The sequence below is a fragment of the Andrena cerasifolii genome, chromosome 11, assembly GCF_050908995.1.
Source record: "Andrena cerasifolii isolate SP2316 chromosome 11, iyAndCera1_principal, whole genome shotgun sequence".
Lineage (NCBI taxonomy): Eukaryota > Metazoa > Arthropoda > Insecta > Hymenoptera > Andrenidae > Andrena > Andrena cerasifolii.
In genome coordinates this window covers 3,462,263-3,484,747 of record NC_135128.1, presented here as the reverse complement: position 1 = coordinate 3,484,747, position 22,485 = coordinate 3,462,263, and the positions used below count along the sequence as shown (strand labels likewise).

The 22,485-nt window shown below is 35.2% G+C and overlaps 3 protein-coding genes across 10 annotated transcripts in view; 2 read left to right on the top strand and 1 right to left on the bottom strand.

Moving 5' to 3' along the window:
• Positions 1 to 10,666, top strand: part of LOC143374552 (sphingomyelin phosphodiesterase) — a 68,801-nt gene extending 58,135 nt beyond the window's left edge. The window contains exons 9-12 of one of the 8 annotated variants that reach the window (XR_013086689.1): positions 577 to 761; positions 2,686 to 2,871; positions 6,764 to 6,945; positions 7,697 to 10,666. Coding sequence is in view for 6 of the 8 variants with exons in the window: in XM_076822763.1 (XP_076678878.1) it covers positions 577 to 761; positions 2,686 to 2,871; positions 7,697 to 7,766 (441 nt within the window). In the remaining 2 variants the exon portion in view is untranslated. Of the gene's footprint in view, positions 1 to 576; positions 762 to 1,944; positions 2,003 to 2,685; positions 5,373 to 5,429; positions 5,849 to 6,763; positions 6,946 to 7,696 lie in introns of those variants that run through there. The other 7 variants (XR_013086688.1, XM_076822763.1, XM_076822764.1 and 4 more) reach the window with 7 other exon arrangements.
• Positions 10,667 to 12,044: 1,378 nt separating this feature from the next.
• On the top strand, positions 12,045 to 17,449 carry LOC143374492 (uncharacterized). Its single transcript, XM_076822649.1, has 4 exons — positions 12,045 to 12,305; positions 12,395 to 12,517; positions 14,534 to 14,717; positions 14,800 to 17,449. Exons 1-4 carry the CDS (start codon positions 12,233 to 12,235, stop codon positions 16,613 to 16,615), a joined length of 2,196 nt encoding a protein of 731 aa, XP_076678764.1. The 5' UTR covers positions 12,045 to 12,232; the 3' UTR covers positions 16,616 to 17,449.
• LOC143374493 (translational activator of cytochrome c oxidase 1) lies at positions 16,737 to 18,385 on the bottom strand. The gene is made up of 4 exons (XM_076822650.1): positions 18,143 to 18,385; positions 17,714 to 17,960; positions 17,473 to 17,632; positions 16,737 to 17,402 (listed from the first exon to the last, which is right to left on the bottom strand). Exons 1-4 carry the CDS (start codon positions 18,321 to 18,323, stop codon positions 17,199 to 17,201), a joined length of 792 nt encoding a protein of 263 aa, XP_076678765.1. The 5' UTR covers positions 18,324 to 18,385; the 3' UTR covers positions 16,737 to 17,198.
• Between the last annotated feature and the right edge of the window lie 4,100 nt (positions 18,386 to 22,485).

The window sequence follows — 22,485 nt, the reverse complement described above, 5'->3', positions numbered from 1 at the left end:
TTAATGAAAATTCTTAACGTGAAATATGTAATGAAACTGTTAACTACACAGAATGAAATTCACTTTTTTTATAACTATAAAATCTACAGTAATGCCTCGCTAACTAGACAACTCATTCTCCTCGAGAAAATCTATTTCATTCACTCTAGGTGAACATCCCATTGATTGCCCTTGTCGAATGATTCCAGTGAAATAATGAGGTGGTAAATACTTCCTCTTCCCTCTTTGTATGCGAACGGTACGACCCAATCAGCGCACATACATTGAGGAGTTACTGTAATGGAAATTACACCTCATTATCCTTAAGAGGCCAGAACTGGTGGCCTCAGCCTTAGTAGCGAGGCATTACTACATGTGTAAAAAAAATCTGTAACAGGAAAGTGGTTGTAACCATCATGAATTTTAGTTTCCTTTCATCGATATGGGTTTCAGCATGTGTTTACTCAAAGAATTTAATCACGTTATAAATATTGTACATGTTTTAAATTGAATATGTAACTTACTGAATTGTGCAGTAAAAAGTGAATTGCCTTTTGATATTACTTCTCGGAAAATAAATAAAAACTTTTGCACCAGTTGGTTGTAGATCATGAGAGCTGGGTTATGAATCTGAAGGAAGCAAATCTGTATGATTACCCCATCTGGCATAAAATGTATAGTGCTCGACAGGCGTATCAAATGTCGTCACTCTTGCCTAAAGACTGGGATTCGTTAATAGATAAAATGAGCAATGAACCATCGCTCTTTGATCTTTATTACAAGTAAGTATCATTTACCGTTACCACTCAGTTACTGTTATCATCATTAATACTGTTTTATGAAAAGAAAAACTTGTTTAAGACACTCCAAGGAATCGGGAATGTATAATTACAGTGGCTCGCGAATGTATTCGTACACTCTTTAAAATTTTGTGGCATTTTTAAAATTGGTCCAAACCACTTGAGTGTTTTTGAGAAGCTAGAAACATTAGTTTACTAGGCGACGTGCTACCTCGGCGGCGTTCTGAAGAAAATTGCAATTGGACGAAATAGCGAAGAAAATAGTGAAGGCCGTTTTTTCAACATTTTCCGAAATCAGTGATCTTCGACCGTATTCTGCGATCTTTAGATATTTGTAGCTCGGAGCAACGTTAACCGATTTAGATAAAATTTTCGGCATGTATACAACTTACGTAAATCTACTAACGGGATTTTTAAAATTTTCATTACAGGCTCAGAAAAGTTGGAAAATGACCTTCACTATTTTCTTCCACTATTCCGTCCAATTGCAATTGTTTTCAGAACGACGTAGCACGTCACCTAGTAAACTGGTGCTTCTAGCTTCTAAAAAAACTCAAGTCGTTTGGACCAATTTTAAAAATGTTACATGATTTTAAAGGGTGTACGAATACTTTCGTGAGCCACTGTATTTAATTTATAATAAATCCTTTGCTCATGCCATTAATAATCCTTAACCCTTGGGCAACGTATATGTATATGTTCTATATATTTTTAGTGAATCTCGGCGACGTATATATACGTCATATCAAATTAATAAATATTGCTGCAAAAAAATTGTTTCTAACAATTTTTTATTTGAGATTCCCTGGGTTCAAAGGATTATGAAGGGGGAGGGGGTAGGGTCTTCTTCAAACTATCAAAAAATGCGTGTTGTTTGTGAATTTTTTCTGAGAAATGAAAAATAATATCAGCACCATTTTTAACATCAAATAACTTTTTTGTTTATGACAAAAGTTTAATTTCCACCATTTCTCCAAATTCTAAGTAACTCAGTTTTATGGCGCACATTGAATTGGCGGAACAAATATTCCTCTAGCAAGTAAACCGATAAACTTAAACACGTCATTTTGTAAAAATAGATCATTCTTATGGGGAGATGATCTTAAATCCCCTAAAATGTTCTAAAATCTAATACATATTCTGGTTCAACGAATTACATAAACAGAGGCGAAACAATTCCTGGATGCTACATATTATTATGTAGGTAGTTGCAATGGTGGAGAATGTAGGCGTTATAAAAATAGTAGCCGGAAGAGATACGTATAATGCAGTTGTAAAATCGGTGGAGCGGTAAAGTGAACATGTTTCGCCTGTCTTGACAAATGAATGTATAGAAATATGAGGAGATAGCAACTCGAAGACTCAACCAGAGCCGGAACATGAGTTGGTGCTACCCCTCGATCGTTTAATTTTTAATTTACGACAGTGATTCCCAACCTGTGGGTTGCGACCCCCAAGAAGTGGGTTGCGACCCCCATGAAGTGGGTTGTGACCCCCCAAGCGTGTTGCGAACCCCCCAGCGTGTTGCGACCCCCAAGAAGTGGGTTGTGACCCTCCAAGCGTGTTGCGACCCCCATGAGACCCCCAAGCGGGTTGTGACCCCCAAGTGATTTGCGAAGTTTTCTGGGGTATCGCTACGATTTTTTTTTTATTTTTTAAATATTATTAAGATGGAATTATATTCTGAAACACCTATTTTCAAAGTGTCTTCTTTACCTTATTAAATTTACCTTACCTTATACGGGGGATGGTTCGCAGCTAATTTGAATATTATAAAAGGGGATCGCGACTCAGAAAAGGTTGGGAAGCACTGATTTACGACCTCGCTATACCTTTCTCCAGCTATTATACTCATAAAAAAACACGACTTTATCCAGACGAATTAGAGATTTAATTAATCTTGCAGGCACTACTACAAAAATTCTCCAGTAAGGCCAGCGTGCAGTGACGAGTGCCGGAAACGATTACTTTGTGATTTGCGAAGTGGGAGAAGTCACGATCGCAAAGCGCTATGTCAAAATCTGGAATCCAGAATTGATAATGAAACTAGGACAGGCTGGCGAGCTTGGATTTACAATGGACTAGCTTTATCGTATGTACATGATTGGTGGCTTCGTAGTTATTCTGGAGATGTTGAAACTAATCGAGTCGACATTTAACTTTATAGATAATTCTGCCGCACAAATTTTGCTCAAAAATGGCTGTAACACAGTAATTAGGAATCAGTATGTGCTTTATGAGTACTTTGACACACATTTACGAGCAAAACACATATCTTCTTCTGAATAGATAATTTCTGTATGCGTATTTAGTTTCTTTTAATAACCTGGGAAATGGTGGCACTTTTTTGACGATCGTTACAAACACTCCTAACTAAAGCGTATTTCAGTATGAAATATATAGGGTGAAACAATTCACTAAAATGATCACCTTCAATTACTCAAACTGGGTTTCGTAACAAATTGCTGAATACAAAAGGTGTGCAGTTTCTAGGGGGATTTAATATGATAGCAATAATTTTTTTTTTCGCGGATGAAGGTGTAGAGGGGGTTTCAGGGTCATCTTAATTTTTTTAAATGGTACTGTATATTTTTTTATTATATTCCTGCAGCTGATAAACATGTTGACCTTAATTAATTCGACCACGACTGCACGAAAGAGAAATATCAATTTTCTCGCTCTTTTTAACCGACTGCAAAACGGAGGAGATTAAAGATTCGACCCATATGTATTTTTTTAACGCTTTGCCAGTACTGGTTAATTCAAACTTGGCCTCATTACATAATTTGTATTTCATGTATTCTCGCATCTTAGAGGATTTCCTCGGGTTCAGTTGTAGACCCCATGTAACGAATTTGAAACATTCTTATTCTCACTATTTCAAAACGTGTATTTTTTAAATCTTCCATTTCTAGCATACTGTTCTTTTTTTAACGAGTAGCTCTTTTCGTAGTCCCACTCATATTTTTTTAAAATAAATGTAGTTATGTAACTTAGATAATTAAAAAGTAAAAAATAAAAAGAAATTGAATTAAAACCGACTTCAAAAACATAAAAATGCACTAAAAACTAAAAAATAATTTTTTCCCTTATTTAATCCACGACTATCAATTTTTTTAAGTCGGCGCCAAATTTACACAGTGCAAATGGTGAGGCGCTGACGTGAAAAAATGGATAGTCGTAGATTAAATAAGGGGAAAAATTATTTTTTACTTCTTAGTGCACTCAAAATTTTCTTGGGTTTCGAGGTTTCGACGCTTCGAGAAACCCACCCCTAAGTTTAATTATTTCTTGTATAGTATGTTGACCACATAAGATTTTCTGCCTTTTTCAGCAGCAAAATAAAAAGTAGATTTCTTAAATATATGCATAAATATGTGAAAAATGAAAGTAGTCAAAAAAGTGTAGCTTCCGAATGTGATTTTCTTCGGAATAACCAAACACCAGGTCCGTTAGTTGTTATATAATATTACCCACTCTATTAAAACATTTATATATATTTATTACAATAATAATGAAAATTATAGTACACTTACACACTTATTAGTAAATTTATTTGCATGCTACTTGCATTAAAAGTGACGCGTATATAGAAACTAGTTCAACGATGCTTCTATTAGTAAATATTTACATTCAATGTACATTAACACGTTCTGTCCGAGGCGAAAACATACTCCACCCTCGTACGCGCAAGAAAGCGATTTCTTTGGATAGTGAACGTGATAAGTGTGCTAAACATGTACATACACTCAAAACTAAGTTTCATCTACACATTTAAAATTATTAAAATTTTATCACAATACAAGGGTTGATCCATCACCCTATCTGGAATCACACCGAAGATAAAACGAAAGACTTTTGAACTGCATGTGGGGCTACTTGTAAGATATTCTATGTACATTTGGAAGACATGTAGAAAGAAACATGTATTCATAACATTTTCAGGCACTGTGATGATATTTGAAAAGTATTACAAAACGTTTTAAACATGTGCATTACATTTACTGCCTTTCACACTTTTACTGTAACATATTCGCTATTATCATATTCCATTATTTTAGTTGCTCTATCAGGTAAGGTGTTAGAATAATTTTCCACTTCAAACATACTTTGCCACTTACTAATAATAGTGATCGATGAACTATATAAACTAAAATAATTACAATTTATAATGACTGTAAGTAATTTCCTGTAAATAGTGAATGCGGAAATCCTAAATAAAATTATTTTCCGGTAGTTGCACTGCGCTTGGGGGAATTCCCTTTCTTTTAGATTCGTTTCCTGCAATTTGGAATGATGCGTGCATGCAAAGTGCCATTTATTTGTGAAGTAATGCAGTTATTATATAACATGCACACATTATTTATGTTTCAGAGGTTTTCTTGCAAAACAATTAGCGTATTAGTTTTCCAACAGGAAGTCACCTTACAGCTTTATTTTTGTTATATATAATCTAACAATTGATACAACTGTATGTACATACTTTAACAATATAATAAAAGTGAAATGATATTAAGACATTCTGATATCAAATGGTACACAAACACTGTAAATATATACATTATGTTACAATAAAATACAAATTCTACAATATCTATATTTAACTGAATTTGTTATGCATGCACATTATTAACGCTTTTATTTTTTCAGCAATATGAGGCACTATGAATCGACACTGTGTTTTTAGGTTTGCAATATGTTGGTAATATTTACTGTATAATTGTATATAGTACCTATCTTTTTAATACAGTGCTCAAAATGATTAGAGGCTTATACATATCGCTCATTTGCTGCAACAACGACACAACTCAAAATTTGCAGTTCTTAAGTTATTAGCATAGGAAAATTGGTGGTTGTCTAACCAAATTTTTTAACCCGTTTCCCCCAAAATCGTGAATTTTGAGTTATGTCAGCTGCTAGAATTTTGCTAGACAGCTGCTGTGAGCAGAATAATTTCACGCGCATCTCCTTTGCGCGCTGCAGCGCAAACTCAAAATGTCAGCAAGCTTTTCCCGCTTGTAGAGAAACTTGGAGCATTTGTAGCACATTTAAAAACCAACTAATCAATATTATGAAAATCATTTTGTAGAGCAAGTACAGTTGATTTTTCTTCTAAAACCTCAATTACAAATGGAAGGTTAATTTAGGCTCTTAGGTGTACAGGGTGTCCCAAAATAATGCGACAATCCAAAACATGAAATTCATGCAAAAAGACATTGAAAAGTCCTTTACCGTTTTGAGCTCCTCAGCTTCATTCTCGAGATGTCAAGAGTTGAATATTAGCGGTGGAACTTTCGGGCCGCGCAGTTTAAAGCCGAAACAGCTGTGCGCGGAGTAGTGACCGCTCGCACGCACACGCAGGAGGCACGCGTAGATACAGACCCACACACACAGTAGAGCCGACCGCGCTGGTTCAAAGAGTGAAAATGGGTTAGCGCGTTCGGCTCTACTGTGTCTGTGAACCTGAATCTACGCGCGCCTCCTGCACGTGCGTGCAAACGGTCACTACACCACGCTCAGCTGCTTCGGCTTTAAACTGCGCGGCCCGGAAGCTCCACCGCTAATATTCAACTGTTAATATCTCGAGAACGAAGTCATGGATCCCAAAACGGTAAAGGAGTTTTCGTTGTCTTTTTGTGTGAAGAAGAATGTTCATGTTTCGGATTGTCCCATTATTTTGTAACACCCCGCATAGAAAAGGTTTGGCACCTCTGACAATGGACCAGGACCTATGGTAGGTACACGTTCAGCAAATGTGTAATGTTGTACTAAGTAAATAATACTCCTATTGAAGCCCCTACTTGTTTTGAGCAAAATTATTTGGTTCAGTGTTATCAATACACGATTATAGAAAACGTTTGTATTACACGAATACCGAGAATGTGTGTGTACACACATATATTGAACTATCTACGGTAACTGTTTTAATTAATTTTTTATTGTATATTTATATTTGTATTATATGTTTATATAATTCTACAAAGAGGAAGAGCATCTAATGTTACAAATGCGAAAGGCGTGTAATACTGAAACGAGTTTATCAATCATTGTTAAAACTACGAAGTAATTTTATATAATTATATTGCACTTGCGACGGTCGACGGTATGGTGGTGGACACGGTAGCACAGTGGTTGCAATTTTCAATGCTTTTGTACATCGCTTGTAGTAAGTACTTAAATTCTCAACTATTCCAGCAAATGTACAGTTGGCTCACTCGATTTCCGCCGCTCCAGCATATATATATATGCACGGCGCGACGGTCAGACTCGAGAGAACTAAGGGTACTTACTGTTTAGGGGTGGTCCTTAAATTACGTAAGGCTTTGAGGGGGAGGGGGTCGCGAATTTCTTATGTTTTCTTACAAAGGGAGGGGGGCAGGCAGACGTTTTATGGCACACGCGAAACCGAGTTAAATGAATTATATAAACCTTTTAAAAAAATTTAATAACTGAAAAATGCAATGTAAAAATTCTTACGTAAGGAAAGGGGAGGGGAGGTATTGGAATATCAAATCTTACAAATTCTTATACTGGGGGAGGGAGGGAGTAAGAAATCGCCACAAATTACCCTTACGTAATTTAAGGACGGCCCCTTATTATATTAGTTATAAACATTTACTCCGTACTTGTTCTATTATCCAATATATTGATGTACATAGTATAATATGTATAATGATAAAAAAAAATTGCTTTACAACATGTATACCGCGGATAATGTGGATAAAGATAATTTCTCATAATTTATTACAAATATGTTAACTTTTTAAATTATAAACTGAAAAACACTAATAATTATAAACATAAGGTCTTTTTGAACAGTTTAATAATATTCAAAGTGTATTAGCACATATTTTCTTAATATCGGTATTTTTTAATTACAGAACGTAACTGTTATTATTCCTTTTTTTTTTTTACAGAATGTCTGTTTTCATGGCAATCCCACGATTTGCATACAATTTACCTAAGTATGTCCTAGGCCTGGGATAAATGAAGAAACGTTAACCGGTAACCCGGTGTGATTTGTAATATTAAATTATTAAATATTGAAGGTACAGAAATTGTTGATCCGCTACTTAAAAGCTGCAACAACAAATGAAAGCATATATAAGTATTCAGGGTGTTTTAGTGGCTCCATTATATCGAATAGTAGCGGCGACTCCGATTGAGCATACCTAAACAGGGGAAAGCTTGACAGCGCACTCTGTGGAGACTCTAGTAGGCCATATAGTGTTAAGGCCTTGCTATTAAGTGGTTGGCAGCCAAAGATGTTCCACGGATTCCTTTACTTCCGAATCCTCTTTTTGAAACCTCGTAATAAACCCCGCTACTGCTTCGTATAAACTATATACATCGTTTTCAAGTGATCTATTGCACACATTGATATGAATCTTTTTGGAAACTTAATTGGATAAAAAGCTCTGTAATTGTACATACCTAAGTTCGAGACATTTTTCCTAAAAATGCATCCATCAAAAGTTACTGAGGACATCAGTAAAACATTCATTATTATAACTTTTGATGGGTGTGTTAATACAAATTTGACTGGCCGAGAGTTTTGAAAATTGCTGAGGTTAGGCCTCTCCAAGCTCGTCCCACTCTTTCAACACGTGCTGACACTAATTAAAATTCAAACTTCTAGATGTTGTCTGTTATATCTTCAGGAGAGTACTACATTTGGATAGGGGACGGTTTGCCAATGAAAATGAGTTTAAATACGACCTTATCGGGTTATTTTGAATGTAATATCTAAAGCAGAATGTTTATATGTCAGTGTGTTTGTTTGTCGTCTAAAAACTTCCGAACGGTAAACTCTTGGATCACGAAATGTACCTCGACTCATTATTCCTGGCTAATCCAGATGATTATGACTGCTTTCACAAAAAACTAAAAAAATTTTTTTATAAAATCAGAAAGCTAGTTGTACGTAATCCGAACCACTTCTGAATTCCGTAGACCAGTTGTATATTATGTATAATTAGAAACATAATTAAAATATAATTAAAAGAAATCGGAATGTGGTCAAGTTTAGATTCATTTTCAGCAAGAGAATCTCACAGATCCATTGGTAATACTTTCCTACAGGTTTAATAAAAAAAAAAATTTAACTTCTGTTTGTCACTAACGGTTAGCGTTAGTGGATAACTCATCGCGTGCAAAGCGAACTCCGAGCTTGGTTTCTTTTCAAACCAAACGTTATGGAATCGTTGAACAATAGGTACTACCGACGCTTTTCAAAAACTGTCGACGTGAAATCACGCCAACGCCAGTTAAAGTGTTAATGTATGCTGCCCGTAAAAGACGGACGAGAGCGTTAGGAATATGTAAAAAATAAAAAGGACTATATAAAAACAACCTACATTTTTTATTAAAAATATTGTATTTGCTTCTTCTATCCTCTCCTTGTAGCGGATCAAAGGTTTTATTCATAAATACAATAAGGAAGCTTTTCATTTAATGACGTTTACAAACAGATTCATGAGAATACCCGCTGTAAATCTACAGAAAATGGTTTGTAACCGAGTTAGCGGAATACCCTGTATACATAAACTGCGAAAAACCATACTTACACTGAATAGGTACGAGTGCGTCCTTGGAGTTCATGTTCAGTTTGTATCTGTATGACTAATGGTAAATTGTGTACTATAGCAATTAATTCTATGGAATGAATGACATTTAATTGATGTATTTAAGTAGTAAAAGTAAAATATAGTAGAGGTCTTTCTTTGTTGTAATTCTTTAAACAGACAACATCTGCTTGTTTGTGGTAAAGTTCAGTTTCACGGAAAAGTTTATTTATCAACATTTTGATCTTTTCTCCTTTTAAAAATGATGTATCACAGTTTTGATATGTGCCACATTCAAAATTGCGTTTAAGTTTTATTACATTTGCTACTTAATTTCTATCAAGTTTAGGCATATTGCGAAATAAAATTGTAGAAGATATACGTAAGAGACAGAAATCTAACAATCGAAAGCGATGTTCGGCATTTTCTTAGTTTCATAACTGATTCTGCTTTCCAGAATTCTACTAGACATAGTTTAAGTAATGTATTATTTTTTATGTACTCATACTCTGTAGGATGAAGTTAATTAATGACCTCATATAGGGAAGTGTTTATGTATATACAGTATTTTCTCACTATGAGCTCAATTACATATTACTAATTGTTCAGTGTAGAGTTTTGTATAGAATTCTGCATAGATTGCATATTTGTATGCTGAATTTTATCAGGTTACAACTTAGACATAACTATATTAAGAATCTCAAATTTTTGACAAATCAAATAGACATTCAATTAAAGAAGAAATAACGCAAATATTGACAATTGTATTTGACAGATATAGTATTTAATTGGTTCGATGTATTTAGTGCCCCATCAATGGCATTTTATTATTTATCTCGATTCCTCTAAACTCTAAATTTTCGAAAATCCAGTTCCCGAACTAATGTATTAAATACTGGAAATCACAGTAACTGTTAATATGTTGTATTATTGAGATATTATTTAATATACAATTTTTTATTGACTTCTTTACAAAACTCTTTGTTTTTTACATTTATATAATAACTGGCAGTAACTGTAATAAATGTTCTTGTTCATACATGCGGTTTTCCCGAAATCGCGATTTCTTTAGTTTCATATTGATCATCTCGCAATTCGTGGCCGAAAAACAAATTTTGTTATTCCCAAAATTAAAGTTGGCTCGGAAAAGAAAGCGACATGACGGAGTAATAGGAATTCAAACGGCTGTGACGAGGGAGCTCAATACAATTTCAGAAACTGATTATAAAAGCTTTCAATGATTTTTTGAACGGGCTCAAAAGTGTGTGGAGTTGGGTGGAGTTTATATTGAAAGATTTCATTAATAAAAAATTTTTATCGTAAGCTTTTGATTTTTTATTGCATCAGTCTGGAAACTTGTTAAACAGACGGTGTATAAGAAAACGTCAGAGGAAATAGTGTACTATTTTCGATTTCATTGTTCTTATACTTCTCTATGTCATCTTCTATGTCATCTTCTATGTCATCTATTATTTTTATTATATATATTCTTCATTTTATATATAATATTATGTACCTCACAATTTGTTCAGTAATAGTTCATCTATACCTGTTGTTTTTAAATTATTTATTGCGTATCGTTTTTCAAGTATTGTGAAAGATTTTCTTAGGAATACTCATTATCATAATAAATTAGATATTAGTAATTTGCATGACTATAGTTGGTAGCAGATTTGAATTGAAGTTTCAAAAACTCTTAAAATGGCTGCCATTTGAATATTAATTGTGTCGGTTATCGTGATTCTTCTTCGTCTTTTTGGGGTTATAAAATTTAAAAAAAAAGCAGAAAAGAAAAATATTTTGGCCTAATTCTGCTTGAGGCGATAGCAACACATCTGCTGATGATATATGCCCAAGATGGGCCCAATCGGGCAAGAAGAATTTGAGAAATCGTGGCAAACATTTTCTAAAACACCGTTTTGAGAAAAACCCGTTTAAAGTTTCGCAAAGAGTTCTAGTGAAGAAAGTTCTACCTTTAAAATATATATACATGATGTTAAAAATTATTATTATTATTTCTATAGTATCATACTGCTTTATATTAAGTTTATAAAACAAATTTCTGACAAAAGTTAAAAAAATCGTATGTCACAGTAAGCAACCCAGAAAATGTAACTTCATCCGTAAGACAATCCTACTTTTTGTTGGTGTCATAGTGTGGTTTTAGGGGGTGAAAGCACTCCTTGAAAAAAATGCAGAATTTGTTTTTGTGGAATATCTCGAAAACGGTGAGAGATATCGAAAAGAAGCTTAAACAACAGTTGTATCTTTTTTTATATCCACAAAACTGTGTAAAAATACTTCTCAAAAATCTATACTTTTCAAGTTACCCCCACCAGGAATCATTAATTCGATATTTATTTTCACGCAGTTTTGTAGATGTAAAAAAAAGATGGAACTTTTGTTTCCACTTCCTTTCGATATCTCTTACCGTTCTCAAGATATTCCACGAAAAAGAAAATCTGCATTGTTCAAGGGGGTGATCCTTTAAAATCGCACTATGGCACCAACGAAAAATAGGTTACGAATGAACTACTCTATGCGTACAAAGTTTAATAGCTTTCTGAATTTTCGAGTTGCTTAACTTCCCTTGTAAGCCGTTAAATTCAAGTCTGTTAAGGATTTCCCGCTTTTGTTTTAATTTCAAACTTCGACACAGTGGCGCTGCAAAATGACTCGCGCCAAAACCTGAGGAGGTACACTTACTAAGATTTACTAGTTTAAGTATTATTATCTACGTATGGTGGAGCAGTAATTTTTCCCTCAAATTTCGTTAGTTCTACGAAAATTGAACCAGAAACCGAATTGTTGAATTAAAATTACCCATGTTTGAGTGTCAGGCGTTAAATCTGTTAGTTTAGTTAAGTGTCGATTTGAAAAATCGGTAGAATGGCGATGCTCGCAGAGCCGAAGCGAAAGCAACGTTGGACACTAAATCCGCGGGGAAAACAATGGAGCGAAGGTGTGCAATTATTTAAATTTCTCGCATTCGTTGGTATTTAAACCACGGGCAATCCATTCAGTTCGCTAACGACTCTTTAATTTGTACAGATTCGAACAAGTTTGGCCAGAAAATGTTAGAGAAAATGGGCTGGACGAGCGGCAAAGGCCTTGGGGCAAATGAGCAAGGAATAACGGAGCACGTGCGCGTATCTTATAAAGACGATGCAGCAGGTGAATATGAATTCAATAATTTCGAATTTTTAGAAGACTCAACTGACTATTATTCGCTACAACGCTAATCTTCTAAAATCATATCCAAGAAATGTTGACGTTGATAAAATCATGAAATTTGATACTAGGGCATATTGCAGTTTGATAGTTTCGGGGTTCTAAGTTATCTGTTACAATTACAAATATTGCATTGGTTTACTTTAAACTTCTTGGCGAATGCGAATGTCTTCAACTAAGAAAGTAGACCCTCGTTCGTTAATGTTGTACGTACGTGACATAGGAATACCATATATATATAGACATCAAGAAATAAGAATACAAATGAAAGTGTATAACTAATATTAAATTCTGACATATAAAATAACTGAAGGGTAACAAAGTTAAAACTGAGAGCAACTAATATTACAAATCGATACCATTTGTAATAATAAACAAAATTAAATATGCCAAAGTAAGAACAGTAATGAACGTTTGCAAGAAAAAGTATAACAGAAAACTATACTTTCAGACTTATAACAATGTAACAGTCAGACTTAATTAAAAGCTTTAAGTACTTTGCTGTTACCGAAGATAGATTACGGCGATGAAGAGCAAAAAATAAAAAGCATAGAAGGCAGTTGATACTTTCAACTCTATATATATATATGGCATATTTATTTTTGTTTATTACAATGGAATCGATTTGTAATATTAATTGCTCTCAGTTTTAACTTCGTTACCCTCCAGTTATTTTATATGCCAGAATTTAATATTAGTTATACACTTTCGTCCGTAGTCTTATTTCTTGAAACATGAGTTCTTGTTGTTGTAATATATTAGGTATTGTAGTGAGAAGTAGGAGTTAGGCTTTCTTGCCATACATTGCCATAGCCGACAGCAGAATGGGTGGTAGGGAGTTCAGAGAGGGAGGCATCAGATCATGCAGGGAATATTTTTGTCCCTTTTTAATATTTAATAATTGTCCTTATTTTTATGATTCAACATGTTATTTGAGAATAATCTTTAAAGCATTGTAACAAAAAGCAGGGTAAGAATTTTTCGTAAAAACGTATTAGAATATTCTGTGGATGTACTGTGCCTGGATGGAAAGAAGTCGGTCGAGAAACTCTAGGGTCCGAATAGTATATCCCTATTGGCCGGCGCGACATCGTCAATGAATACAAAGTAAGCAAATGGGACACGGGTGGCGGGAGCTAATGCGAGCGAAGAACCTCTCTTGCCCCTGTGACATTTCAATCGACTTCTTCCCATCGGGCCACACTAGGTGGATTCCCTGCTTCACATGTTTTCGATCGTATTAAAACAGAATCATGCATTTCGAGTATCATATTACCAACATACATCTGAAAAAAATAATATTTTACACAAAGAATTTGTATGCTACTATTTTGAGAAAGCAAGTAAAAATTAAAGAAACACTCTTTAAACCTTTCCCTGATTAGTACTTAAATATATGTTAAAGCTTTCTCCGTACCATGTATCGTTTTATGTATATCCATTGGCTGTGTAAACGTTTCTAAGTTTTATTTAACCCCTGGTAGATACTTAGGCAAGCATGGCAATGCCAATTGCATTAATAAATACTGAAAAATCTTAAAAATGAATTGCATTAAGGAAAATAATGTCATCTAAAGTAAAGTACAGTGGAATTAGGTACCATGGTCTAAATCAGGGTTGACTAACTGGTGGCTCGCGAGCCACCGGGGGCACCTCTGCCTTGCTACCACGCTGAACGACCCCCCTCTATACCGACCAGACTCTGGTGATCGCATTCGATTCCTCCTTCTTTCCTTCTCTTTTTGACTGCGATCGTCAGAGTCTGGGAGGTATGGAAAGGGGCCGTTCAGCGTGGCAGCAAGGCAGAGGTGTCCCCTGTGGCTCACGAGCCATCAGTTAGTCAACCCTGGTCTAAATCTCTACATGGAGCCAGGCAGCGACTCCTGTGTGGTTGCTTGAACCGCCCGTCTTCCGAGGGTTAATTAATACAACGGCAATGACCTTGTTCGTTTGTTACAGGCATTGGATTTAAGAAAGACAATTTGGATAAAGCTTGGACAGAACACCAGGACGGTTTTAATGATTTTTTACAAGAGCTCCAAAGGAGCCAATCTATTATTGTACCGCAAACGGAGGAAGTAAAAAGTGATTTGAATAATAAATCGCTGGAGTTAAAATCTAAGCAGAGTCGCGCTCGTGTTCAGTAAGTAAAACATGTAATATACAATAATTTAACTGCATGAAAATGTATACGTTATTTCATTCTTGAAGTCTTACTATTTTAGCTATAAAAAATTCACAAGGGGAAAAGATGTGAACAAGTATAGCTCGAAAGATATAGCGAATATATTTGGGCAAAAAGAGTTAAATGGAGAGGGGGGCAGTAAAAATAATCAGAGTAATGACGAGGAAAGTTTTGACCCAGTCGGTACTCGAGAAAATACAGGCGGTGTTATTACTATAAATGGTGGTAACATGGCTGATTATTTTATGAGAAAGGGCCGCGATCATTCTTTCGGGCCTAAAAATAAGAGGCAGCAGGACTCTGATTCAGACAGTGAGCCTGAATATGCTGGGTTTGGTTTTGCCCCTGCAACTAGGGAACAAGGGTCGCATGATAGCGAGGAAAGCAAAGAAACGAAAAACACGTGTAATTACGCTTTCGAAAATCCTTGTTTAAAATTGAATAGCCCCGAAAATATTTGCGATTCTGGTAATCGACCAAAATCCTCGAAAAAGAGAAAGTCTTCTGATGACAGCGAGTCAGCGTTAAGCAATGATTATAAAAAAATTAAAGTCGATGCTGTAAATAAGAGTGGGTGCAAGAATGGTTTTGTAAATCCTGCCTTAAATTTAAAATGCCGAGATGATGAAGTTTGTAATGGAAAGGAGTTTGAAGTGTCGAGAGCGGAATTTGGTGTTACGAATTCTGCTTTAGATTTAAGCGACGAAGTAGTTGATAAGAAAAGAGTCACCTTTAATGATTACGTTGAATATAGTTCCGACGTTCTCAAAAAGAAAAAAGGGAAAGCTAGATTAGATAAATTCGAGATTGAAAACAAAAGGATTAAAAAGAACAAGAAGCGGGAGGATAGTGTTGATAATCCTACCCCGTTCGGTTTTATTAACGAAGCGCTAGAGGTTGAAGAAGTAGCCGAAGAAGTGAATGACAATGAAATCAACGAGCGTAAGAGCCGAAAATCTAAGAAGAGAAAAGGTAGTCGTCGATCTAATTTAGAGACAATTGTAGAAATACCAGAGGAAGACAAAGAAACTTGTGAAGATGAACTAGGGATTAAAAAAATTAAACTAACAGAAAATGTAACTTATGATTTTGTACCTTTAGAACAACCCTCGAGCAAAAAATCAAAGAAAAAGAAAAAGAAAGAGAAAACGGAGGATGAAACGATTACCGGCAGTAAAAGTGACGCAGAAGAGATTGCAGAAGCAGTCACGGAAATAAAAGCAAGACCTGAGAATTCGGAGTGCGAAGTTCACGACGAAGAACATCGAGAGAATTTATCGAAGGAAAAGAAGAAGAAAAAGAAAAAGAAAAATGCTGAGCGAAATGTAGAAAATCATGAAGACATAATTTCCGAAATTAAAACAGAAGCTAATGACGTAGACCGCGTAGAAAAAGTAGTTGACAAAGTAGAAGAAACAGCGAAATCGAAAAAGAAGAAGAAAATTAAACAAGATACACATACAACTGATTTTACTGCGGAAGTAGCACATATAAAAGACGAGAAAGAGGTATCTGACAAAGAAAATGCAACCAGTATAGATGAAAATACTCCCAAAGCGAAAAAAACAAAGAAGAAGAAAGATAAAAAATCGATCGATGAATCCGCGAAAGATGGTAGTTCTGCGCATATAGAAGCCACAAAAGAAGAATCTTTAAAACAAGTAACAAACACATCTACGAATACACCTACCAAAACAGCAAACAGTGACACGTTTAATGTTTCATTTAGCCCTTGGAGTGAAAAAGCAAAGATCCCCAAAAAATTGTTAAAGTCTCTTTTCCACCGAAACGCCGTTGTACATTTTCCAGGTTCAAATATACACGAAATAAAAGGATATGGCGCTGAGGGACAATAGACGAGTGGGTAACATTTCTATAAACAATTCCATATATTTTTAATTTGTACATATATACTTTTAAGTATTTACAATGATCCTAACAATGATACCTATTACTATGTAGTAATGAACACATCTGTAAATGTACAGAATTATTTAATTTTATTTATTTCTTGGACAAAAATAGTACGTTCGAGAATGACGAACAATAAAATATTTTATGTATTTTGCACCTTGCGTCTGCCATAAGTTTTTCATGGTGGATTTACAGAGGAGAATCGGTAAATTAACCCTTCGCCCAACAGTGATGCGATTTGACATTTGAAACTCCCGTTAACTATGTACAATATATTTTTTTTCAAGCTTAATTTACACGAGTTTGTAGGAGTCTATTAAATATAAGAAACTGTTTATACGAGATGAAAAACTGTTTTCAGGTGACGTCTAGGGTTATTTAGGGTTATGTTTGTGGTTTGTTGGTAGAAAGTAAATACGAAAAGGCTTGCCAACCTTACGACTTTCTTCCGGTTTGTTACCGCCAGTCAGAGTTGCGAAATAACAGTTTATGTTATATACATCAGAAAGCGTTACTTTTAGTTTATTATTCTGCTATATTGTCATCTATTTTGTCAATCTCTTCAAAAGCTAAAAGTCTTTCCCTAAGTCTGTTTGCCTTTTTTAAATCTTCTTCTCCTAATTCAACCAGAGTTTCAGGTGTGCATATGTCGTCTGTTGAAATTATAGAGTAACCTAGATTTATTAACTGATTTGTACTCTTTTGGGAGGACTGAAAATCGCACTTGAACTGCAACAAATAAAGATGAAGATGTAATGCATCAAAGTATAGATGAATAGAGGAATTGGTCTTTTGTTACCTTAAAACATAGTTGCTCGTCTTCTTTTACTTCCTCTACATCTTGAGCATTGATATGTATGGCATCTTCCATTGCTTGATCTAAATCACAGTTTTTTGAAGCAATGATATTACATGCGCAGTCAAATATATTCATTACTGAGGGGTCTACAATTTGAGCACTGTATGCAAAAAAGTAATGTGAATTACAAGTTGTTTTAGTAATTGGTATTAGGAAAAAGAAACATAAATTAATTCAATACTTGTTCTTTTTTAACTGATAGGCAATCTGTATTTTGGCTGCCTTAAGATTGCTGGTCGATAAATACAGAATCAATATACAACCTCCAGGACCACGAACTGTCATTATATCAGTTTGAGATTTTGCAGCTGGATTCTTCATTTTGTCCAGAAATGTGTTTAAAGTGTTTACTGGCATATTGGCTTTTTTAGCTTGGTCAATAAGCTGTGACAGCTTTATATTCTGACTTGGCTCTGCACTGCCGGACTCTGAAACAAGGATTATAAATTTCCACTACTATCACTATACTTTTCTAAACATTACAAGCTTGATTATGTTCAGAAAAATGTTAAATAATCTACAATGAACATGCTCGTAAATGTTCACTGTTCATATTCTGTGCACACACTTCAATAGATTTTATTACATTCATTCATGTTTGGAAAAACACCTGATATTGCAATTTTCATTTTATTAGTCAAGCTGCGAAATAGTGTCGCCCTCGCGGCATCCTGCTCCTGTTTAGTATGCTTAATATTCTGCCATTTGCTGTGACCCGCGTATCTTCTCGTCTCTTGAAGCAGAATACTTCTGCATTTGCTATACATTAGAAAATTCAACCGGTACTTCATTGCAAGAATTCACGTTAACACAATTGAACACAAGTGGTGAAAATAGGTTAGGACATACTAGGGATATTTGAAATTTAATATTGGTACTTATAGTCAACAAAATTGAAGAACAAAAAAATATCGTGCTTTTTTTTAAAATAAAATCATAGTAGCGCTTAAAGAAAGTAAGTGTATTAATTTTTATGGGTATATACAGCCCATTTCTGAAAATATGTTTTCTTTAAGGCGGTTCGAACTGTAAAATGGAGTAACAATAGTTTTATGAACATAGTGTGAGAAGTGCATATTTAATGAGGTGTTTCTTGAGATATTTATTTGATAGCATTTATCTTGTTCGATATGCGTCTTGTATTTAATGTTTCCATAAAACATCAAAACCAATTCGTATGTACAATTAAATTTCTAGTTGATAAAACTAGGGATAACTAGTAACTTTCACGAACTGGCTCATAGTTATTTCGGGTGTGTTCCGTTTCGCGCATTGAGTGCATAGGCTGCAGGCAATGGTGATTGGTGGTTCATACGGTGAGTGTATAGACTGCATAACCTGTTTGGAGTATTCGAATTCCAACAACTATGTAATGTTGCGGGGCCGGCTGGGAATTCTGACTGTTTGAGAGAATTTCAATGTGGTCCGGTGTTCGTGGAACCCAAAAGAATTCTGCTCGCGAATCGTGCGAAGTTGATTGAACAAGACAATTTGTAACGAATAACTTTTAACGAAATAAAAATTATTGAACTGAACTAAATTAAATTATTGAATATTGACCAGAACTATTAAGAAACGAACAAAGATATTTAAAGTTTGATCAAAAGTTGAGCTTTATTATAACACGACCGTGCTTTTACAACGTCGGAGATGAATTGCGAGGCGAAGAAACAGGCTTCTTCGTACGTTCGTTCCTCTTTTCAAAATTAATACACTGTTTTCGAGCGATAAGGAAGGAGGCGAAGACAAATTTCAAATGTAATAAACTTCATCCTTAACTCTTTAAAGTTCGAAGTTCGCGCTTTAACAGCTTGCGCTAAGCGTCGCTAGAGCGAGAATCGCAACTCGCAACAGTAACACAGATCATGCGCTAGAAGTTGGAGGATTCTAGGGAATTCTACGAATTAGGTTATGCAGTCTATTCACTCACTGCATGAACCACCAATCACCATTGCCTGCAGTCTATGCGCAGTATGCGTGAATCGCAACACAGCCTGAGATTGCATTCCTCTTCATTTCACCAATCAAGTTATTTAAAATTATAGGAATAAATTCAGCATTGCACAAAAAGTCCCTATTAAAGAACTAGTTATAAGGAGACCGCGCGATTTTTGAATCATTACCACGTGACATTGCTCATATTATTTGTATATAACAGCATAATTATGCCAATTTTTTTAAGTTTTTCACAACTGAAATAGTTGTAATATTACCTTACTTATAATATAAATTATAAAACTACTAGAAATCTATTTTTAGCGGTTAAAACCACTATTTCCGTTGTTAAATTGCAGAATATAGACAAATTGAGTTACTGTTGCTCTACACCGTAAACGACTTTCTTCTTTTTAATATTACAAGAAAGTGTCTGAGAAAATATATCTTCTGTTCAATAAAATGAATTTAATTCTCGTGTCTCGTGGTTTTCAACTGTTGCTAGTCTGGTACCAGAAAATGTATACCAAAATTATACAACATTTGCATTAATTAATATAACCCACTCTGTTCATCTTTTAACATAACGAAAGAGTTCGCAGCCTTAATTAACATTACGCTTAGTTCAGGCAGTTTAATTAACACCACAGAGCTCGAACATTTTATACTTGTACAACGCTCTGTGAAGACAAATTTATGTAGGGCCTATAGCGGTCGTCACATAATTCTGATACAACATACAGTTACCGTATACGAATCACTGAGAAAGAATTCGATTTGCGAGTATGACGAAATTTTCAAATGCAATTCCACAGAATTTCCCAAGTTCGATTCGATGCGTCTAATTCGTACTGAGTAGCCAGGGATTCGGGCGGAGGGGCGGAAACAAGGGCTCGAGCCAAACATTGGCCCCAGGACCGATACGATTTCAAATTCCACAATCAATCGAGGTTCGAGGATGATACCCACCGAGGGGATATCGTTCAGATTCCAACTGTACTCGACGTCTATTATTCCATTACGCCATTATCGGAACGAGTGCCGCTTGACTTGTAACCAGATCCGCATACTTGAGTCTGCGGGTTAACGATACGGATAAATACTGGTACACAGAAAATGATTTATTATGGCCACAGTACAGGCTTTTCTACTTAATTAACTCGCTGGTTACAAGAAGAGCAATTAGGGGATTAATGCATGTTCTTCGATTAAATATTACGATCGTATCATCTCGTTTCACGCATATAGAATCCAATTAGGAGTTAGTCTTGTTGACTCCAAGTCCCTGATGTGATTTTAAAACAGAAAAGAAAATGCGATTGCATATCATCGATAAACGCCCCTATTTATTTGACGCGATGTATGCCTCAACGAGTCATACAGAAATTTAATGTCTCATAGATTCGTGAAATCAGCGCCGGCGGAAGGTACGGGCGAAGCGGGCGACCGCCCGGGGCGCCAATTCGCGAGGGCGCTTCAATAAATAAATATTTGCTTAATTTAGTTATTCTTCTGTATTATTTTTTTTAGTATTTCTGGTATTATTCAAATAAAAAACGATGAATTACTAAAGCAACCATGACAACTTATATTATACGTCGTTTCTTGAAAGAATATTAGCTACAGTAAATTGTCGTTCTAAGATCACCAGATTTAGTTCGTTGTACGTGCGATCATCATTCGCTGTCACGAAAAAGAAATGAATCCCACGTCGGTGAGACGAACGCCTCCGTCGTCCTTTGTTTTTTAAGAAACACGCTTTTGTATAATATACAAAGTTACTCGTGGACTCTGAGAAATATTTTATCCTTTCATATATTTACACGTATTCGCAGTTTTAAGTTCTAAATATAAATGTCTATTGCAATTTAACTATAAGCTTTGTTTTGTAACATTAAAAGTTTCAAATCAAAGGATCATTGTCAGTTCTAATAATTTGCAGTACTTTCTAATAAAAGTTACATGTGAATTTTTACTAGATAATATATACATCTCAGCAAGTTCCCATAAAACATTGAAAAATTCGGGTAAAACATAAAAATCTGTTGACTTTCTTTAGCCATAGAATGTTGAAAAAAAACTCTCAGGAGCGCAGAATAGAAAGAGAAAACTAAATCAATCAAAAGAAAATGAATTGTCTGCAAGTCTGATGAGTTCATTTTTTAAAAAGAAATGCGAGCCAAATATGCAAAATGAAGAGCATAAAAATACCGAAGGAGAAGAATATCTTGAAATGATACAATTACTTTTGAAGGGGAAGAACGTGGTGATAATCAAACTAAGAATGTAAATACTGACGACAAATCTTCATCTGAATATGTATTTATTATGTATTATAATAAAACTAAATAAAACTATATAAAGTAAAACAGATGGTTTTTTAAATTAAAAAATTAGGAAGAGTGCGCCAAAAAATGTTTTCGCCCGGTATCATATGTATTGTCACGCCGGCCCTGCGTGAAATACACCCGCTATTCCCTATTCCGTTGCTTAGTTTCGGAATAGCAGCCAGCGGAATAAACGCGATTCGCTCGGGAAAATTCGTAGGAAACGTGGCCGAGATATATTGCTAATTCCTATACACACGCCGAAAAATATATTCGTATGAATAATTCGTGCTATTTTTGCGGCCGTTGCAATATTTCGCGGCGGTGGAGCGCGGCGTTTTGCATTTGAAGTTTGATTTAAAACAATGAAGCGCTCCGCGAAGCGTGGCGCAGAGCGTGCCGAGGAATCGCCCGGTGAAAAATTCGTTCCTAGGCATTTTGGCTACACCTCGCGCCGAAATTTTTCGAACGTAGCTCCCCCGCGGGGAATGGTAATTCGATAGCCAGCGGTGAAACTGAAAATGACCGGACGCGAGCTGGCTTGTCTCGTAATTGAATTTCATTAGGAGGAGGGTGAAAAGATTAAAGACGGACTATTTTCTTCTTCTCTTTATTGGACGAGTTAAAGTAAATTCGTTTCAGCGATGCAGCTGGAGGGTATGATGTTTGTAAATAATTCTGTGAACTCATA